General features: G+C 36.8%; 1 protein-coding gene across 1 annotated transcript; it reads left to right on the top strand.

Annotated features, from left to right (window-relative positions):
* Positions 1 to 327: 327 nt before the first annotated feature.
* Positions 328 to 6,353, top strand: LOC110916495 (SH3 domain-containing protein 2). The gene is made up of 10 exons (XM_022161217.2): positions 328 to 466; positions 2,336 to 2,455; positions 2,552 to 2,621; positions 2,702 to 2,853; positions 2,953 to 3,054; positions 3,814 to 4,014; positions 4,134 to 4,196; positions 5,273 to 5,413; positions 5,489 to 5,563; positions 6,029 to 6,353. Exons 1-10 carry the CDS (start codon positions 407 to 409, stop codon positions 6,140 to 6,142), a joined length of 1,098 nt encoding a protein of 365 aa, XP_022016909.1. The 5' UTR covers positions 328 to 406; the 3' UTR covers positions 6,143 to 6,353.
* Positions 6,354 to 6,573: the final 220 nt, after the last annotated feature.

The raw sequence follows: 6,573 nt of genomic DNA, 5'->3' as shown, positions 1-6,573 counted from the left end.
ATTTTAGTCAATGATTTGGGCCTATTTTGACAGTTTAATCCAAATGTTTAATTTTTTACTTGTGGGCTCAAAAAGGTTTTACGTTGCCATTTTAGTCTATTGGGTTAACTTTATTCATTATTTATGTTAACGAGAAATGCAATTCGGTCATTTTATATGGCCGAATTGTCCTTCTAGTTCACAGAATTACATATAAAATGACTAAATTGCGATTCTCGTTAACAAAAGAAAAATAGATTAAGTTAACACAGTAAAATAAAATGTCAACAATAAAACTTTCCGAAAATAAATGAAACCTTTTGACTAACTCTTAAAATATCGAAACCAACATTCACTAGTCTGAGTTTGTTGAGAAGCCTGAATTCAAAAAGCATCCCCAAATTCCAATCACAACGTACACCAAACCATGGACGCCATACGAAAACAAGCTCTCAAGCTCAGAGAACAGGTCGCCAGACAACAGCAGGTCTCTTCTTCATTCTTCCAAATCCATCACAAACACTCTTCATTCTTCACTATCCTATTATATTTACCAATTGTTCTAGCCTAGGTTTACCAGCTTATTACTTACTTTTCATCTTCAAATTCAAGATCCCAATTCATAATTTACCTTCTTTTTATTTGTGGAATGGAATGGAATGGAAGGATAATTTGTGTCTTTAGTTTGAGTTTTGTTGAGTGTTGATTTGCTTTGCTAAATATTGTGCTGCCTATGGAGTTTGTAATAATCTGTTCTAGAGGTCATGTTTAGTGTGTCGTCTCGTAGCATGTCTTCGTTTTATGAACTGAAATTGTAGCTACTTTATTCGCTGCGACCGCCTCTATGCACAACTAAATAAGCTTTATTTGCAACCAAATGCTGCCTGCATATATCTCATATGTTTTACATACATACCTAATAATCAAGTAAACCTTTCATTACTTCTTCATTTTGTAGGTTGTTTTTACATATAAACCTCTACGGACCACCCTAACTTTGACTCACAACTATACGAGGCATGTCTGTTTTAGATCAAGGTTCCATTTGCTCCAAAAAATGTCATATTGCATTTGTGCTAGAAAACATAGTTATTAAAGCGAGCGCCCCCAGGCCCAACAAATCGCCTTGAGTGCGCCTCACACCTTTAATAACTATGCTAGAAAATAAAGTGAAGTTTGTATTTTGGAAACGATTTACATTTTACAGTTCCACGCATGGTTTACGCCAAGACTTGAGACGGGAAAATGATCAATTGCTAGCTAATCGGTCATGGTGGTAGTGCACGAAACACTCAAAAGTTGTATGATCAATTTTACATAGTTAGCGTTGTGTAGTATCTCGTCCTAATGGGAAACAATGTGACGTCTCATCCCACATCAAAGTACGATTCTGAATTTCAAGCTCCGAAATTATTGTTATAGGTTTACTCATAGTTGTTAAAAGCCATCGCCTCTTGCGCCTAGGCTCATTTTTCAGGCGAGGTGAGGCAGTTGCGCTTTAAGTAGAAGAAGCTGCGCTTTAATTCTCCAGATGATGGTTCAGGCGCACATTCCGGCGAGATTCCTAGATTCCGAAGAGTTTCCGGCCAAATTCTCTAAATTCCGACAAGATTTTAGCCAGATTTCTACTTTTATACATGGAAAACTACTTTTCTACACTAATATTTTAGAACTTTTGGTACTAAATAGATGATTAAGGTATTTTGTTTGAAGAATAGTTTTACTTTTTCTAATACATAATATATTTTTAATTTTATTTCATTATGCGCTTTATTTTTCCCAGGCGCTAGCTTTTTTTGTGCTTTGCACCTAGGCCACAGGCGAGGCCTATGCGCCTTGAGTGCGCCTAACGCCTTTAATAACTATGGGTTTACTGTTTACAAAATGACATTTGACCATGATCTTGATCAGTACAGTTAAGAGTTTAGTCTACGGTCATTGCACTTTCTTTTTACAATTGACTTTAAGTACCTGTTATCGGTAAAACGCACTAATCCCACCTATACCCTGCTAACCAATAAGATTAGGTAAAACATAACTTGCACTGGGCATGTGGCCTTCAAAATGCTCATTGAACTTTGTGTATATAGCATTACGAGATACATAAAATTTTCTCTCTGAAAATTTAAAACATATTTGGACATGGAGGTTACAAACTCCAAAAAATGGTTACGAGTTACTTGACAAATTATTTGTTCTTTTCCTTCGATTTTTTTGACCTTAAAATATAGTTTTTCATATAGGTAATTAAAATTCCAGCTTGTAAACTGTGCCGGTTTTCATAATTTTTTTTTTTGTGTCGATTTATTGATTTCCTGTTTGCTAACATTTTTCCACTTGTTGTCATATATGGTAGGCTGTTCTCAAACAATTTGCTGGTGGGCTTGGAGGTTCAGAAGATTTACTAGCCAATGAAATCGAATTACAGCAGCATCAAAAGCTTGAAAAGCTTTACATATCTACCCGAGCTGCCAAGGTTTCCTACGTTTGAATCTGTTACTTTGTGCTTTTATATATTTTAATTATTGTTGTTATTTTTCACCCTATATGCAATTTCTTGTTTTCCTACCAGCACTTTCAACGTGACATTGTCCGTGGTGTCGAGGGTTTTATTGTAGTTGGATCAAAGCAAGTTGAAATCGGTAAGCTAGCTATTGCGTAAACTACCTTCAGAATTTATTGTAATGTCAGTAACTGTTTGTGTGTGCACTTTTGCCCGTAGGTACTAAACTATCTGAAGACAGCAGGAAATATGGTGCGGAGAACACATGCACCAGTGGTAATGCTCTGTCCAAAGCAGCAATGAGTTACAGTAGTGCTCGTATGGATATCGAAAAGGAAAGAGAAAATCTCTTGAAAGCCCTTGGCACACAGGTAAATAGTACTTTCACCGTCTAATAAAAAACTTATTTTATATAGTCATTTGTCATCTTATATAGTCACAAAGTTAAATAATAATCTCTTCAACTATAGGTTGCGGAACCTTTAAGAGCTATGGTTGTTGGAGCTCCTTTGGAGGATGCTCGACGTCATGCTCAAAGATATGACAGAGTCAGACAAGAAGCTGAATCTCAGGTTAATATAACTTAATCTTAAATACTAACACACACACACACACACACACATGCGGGTTCAATACATAACCAATTTTAAGTTGAGAACCGCGTAAGCACTTGTAGAAAAAAAAGGCGGCTATGCGATTACATAGCCATCTTATGTCACATTTAAAGCAACAGGTACATGTATTTATGCGGTTTTTTTAACTTAAAATTGGTTGTGTATTGAGCGGTCCTCTATATTTATTATTTAATTTTGGACTAAAAGGGTTAATTTTGATCAGCCACCTCTAATCCTAACGGTAATTCTTAGGGCTGCAAACGAACCGAATGAACACAAACACGGTCTTGTTCGTGTACGTTTGATAAGGAAATATATGTGTTCATGAACACTTACCGAACGTGATTTTATGTTCGTGAAGGAAATGAACGTGTAAGTGTTCGTTCGTTAATTTAAGGCAACGAACACAAACAAACGTCCATGAACACAGTCTAATGTTCATGAACACAATGGGAACAAATGAACACAAACAAGCGTTCATGAACAGAATATATAATACACTGATGCTTATTAAATATTGTATTTGTCGGAATTTTAAAGTATTTAAATGAAATTTCAAAACTAAAAAACGCTAGCGAACTATCGAACACAAACAAGCATAAACGAACATGTTACCGAACAAACATAAACAAGCGTTCCCGCCGAACGGTTAACGAACTGGTCGCTGAATGTTCGGTTCATTTGCAGCCCTAGCTAATTCTTGTGGAATCTCAATAGGTGATTGAAGTTGCAAGAAGGCAGGCCAAAGTGAAGGAATCCGACGGGAATCCTGATAACGTGTCAAAATTCGAAGCTGCACAAGCTAGACTTCAGGAGCTAAAATCAAGCATGAATATATTGGGTAAAGAAGCCGTTGCTACCATGTCAGCTGTGGAAGCTCAACAACAGAGGTTAACGCTTCAACGCCTCATAACCATGGTAAACTACGCATTACATATGCCCGTTGTTACTTCATTCTTAATGTTTTTTGTTTATGTAAAGTTATTTGGGATAATTAAATTTGAAATGTTGCGTTGAATATTTTATCGTTATTGAAGGTTGAAGCAGAGAAGCATCACTATGAGAAAGTTGTTCATATACTTGATCGACTCGAGGACGAGGTATCTGTTACACCCGACACTCATTCTAACATGAAAAAGGAAGAACAGGCTCGTTATTAGTAGGGGTGTTCATCCGGTCGGTTTTAGGGTTATTCGAATTTGAAATTGTTTAAATTCGAAAAACCAATTCGAATTCGGTTCAAATTGTTGTCGGTTTGAATAAACCGCATTGTGAAAATTAAAGAAAAAAATATGTGATTTTTTTCCTAATTTGAATTCAAATACATGGTAAAAATCTAAAATCGTTTCGAAAATTGCAAATTCGAATTTGAAAACCGAATTTGGGGATGCTAACTCGATTTGAAAATCCAATAACTGAATTTAAATTTTGGTTTCTTCTAGTCCGATTTATTGAATGAACACTCCTATTTACTAAAATGCCAAAAATGACGGATCGGGTGGTGGGGTGGGTTGGGTAATGGGTTGAAATGTCTGATCACAACCGGCATTGATTTGTTTTTTTTTAATAACAAACCAGTATGTTAAATATGATTACAAAAATTATCATACTTCAGTAATAATATATATATTTTTACTAGAGTAAAATGCCAAAATGGTCCCTGAGTTTAGGTCACTTTTGCCACTTTAGTCCAAAAATGAAACCTTTTGAATCTGGTCCCTGATGTTTCATTTTTGATGCCACTTTCATCCAAAAAGCAAACTAGGTCAGAATTTTCTCTTAACCTCCACCTTTTTTGCCGTGTTCCTCATTTTAATGAAGGGTAGAATTGTCTTTTTATCCCTTTATAACTAAATTAAAATGAGGAACACGACAAAAAAGATGAAGGTTAACAGAAAATTCTGACCCAGTTTACCTTTTGGATGAAAATGGCATCAAAATTGAAACCTCAGGGACCCATATTCAAAAGGTTTCGTTTTTGGGCTAAAGTGACCTAAGCTCAGGGACCATTTTGGCATTTTATTCTTTTTACTAATATGATTTTCGGAGGATTTAGCTATGCATGAAAGTATACCGTTTCGCGATTTTGACCCTATTTCCTCTTTTAGTTACATTTTTGACTTTTAGACATCATAATCCGAATTAACCCATTCATATGGCGGTGTCGTGTTTTTAGATGTTGCAAGAACGTCAAAGGATTGACGCTACTCCGACAGCAGCAGCGGTTTTGCCACCTGAAGATGAATCCAAGAATAGTGTATCTGCTCCTCAAAGAAACGGCAACTCTACAGATAATATGGACTACTTTCTTGCAGAGGTATGCAATCAATTTCAGGAATGTTTAGTTTGAAAATGATGGCTTAATTAACTGTCATAATTTTTTGAACCATAGGTCATACATCCATATGAAGCAGAGTCGGATGCTGAGCTGAGTTTAACGGTTGGGGACTACGTTGTTGTTCGAAAGGTCCAAAAAAGTTTCTTATGCTACTTTATAATTTTAAGATTAATATGAATAAATTCATTTTTTGAGAGAAACAAAAACTATATCATTTTGAGTAGTGAACTGCAAATCTTTTTTTTTTTTGAACGGCCAACAAACTCAATCCCGAGCACTCTCGGGGCACCCACTGGACAAACGGAGTACTCCAAGAGTAACCCGAGTCCACCACCAATTCCGGGGAAAACCCGGTAACCCACCCGCCCGTAGGCACGACAGTGAAATTACCGGTAAAACCCGTTTGGCTCAAGGATCCAACCCAGGTTTCCCTGGGTCTCCTATCATTGCCCACCAGTGCCTCACTCTGCACCAAGTGGGAGTCGAACCTGCATCTCTCAAGAGAAATGCAAACCCTCCACCACTTGATCTAGAGATCATTGGTAGTGAACTGCAAATCTAATTTGTCATTCTTAACTTTTATTATGTGGCCAGGTGTCAACCAATGGTTGGGCTGAAGGCGAATGTGAAGGGAAGGCGGGTTGGTTTCCGTTGGAATATGTAGAACGCCGAGATCGGATTCTTGGTACCCAGGCGGCTGGAGTTTAGTAGTTGCCTTAGCTAACCTATTGTTCATCATTTAGTAGGATTCTAAACATATGTAGTTCTTTTTGTAACTTTTAGGGTTCTAGTTTAGGCTTCTGCATTCATCCTCATCGTTTAACTTTAGACTTGGCATCAACTCTCTATGTGTTACTTTTTGTTAAATTGTTTGTACCGTTTACTTTTTAGCTCGAATTTTAGTGCGTTGTCGCGGCCACATATCTCAAAAGCTAGTCGCAATATTGGGTAAGAAAAGGTTATCGTGTGTTGCGTGGATGGGAAATTGTTGAGATGTGTAACGTGTCGATGTTATTGTACACTTCACGTGAACCTATATGAGGAAAAGCTAAAAAATGGTCATTTAGTGATTTGTATTTCTTGAAGTGTGACCATCTTTTACCCAAAGGGTTTAAAAACACGACAAATGTGTCTAGTAG

Source organism: Helianthus annuus, chromosome 2 (assembly GCF_002127325.2).
Source record: "Helianthus annuus cultivar XRQ/B chromosome 2, HanXRQr2.0-SUNRISE, whole genome shotgun sequence".
In the NCBI taxonomy this organism is placed as follows: Eukaryota; Viridiplantae; Streptophyta; class Magnoliopsida; order Asterales; family Asteraceae; genus Helianthus; species Helianthus annuus.
This window is presented reverse-complemented; position numbering and strand designations above follow the sequence as displayed.

Bases quoted from the DNA above. Each gene is read 5' to 3' on its own strand.
- LOC110916495 (XM_022161217.2), top strand. From the start codon at position 407: ATGGACGCCATACGAAAACAAGCTCTCAAGCTCAGAGAACAGGTCGCC. The intron at 2,622-2,701 runs GTAAGCTAGCTA...TTTTGCCCGTAG, and splicing joins ATCAAAGCAAGTTGAAATCG to GTACTAAACTATCTGAAGAC. The intron at 5,414-5,488 runs GTATGCAATCAA...TTTGAACCATAG, and splicing joins TGGACTACTTTCTTGCAGAG to GTCATACATCCATATGAAGC.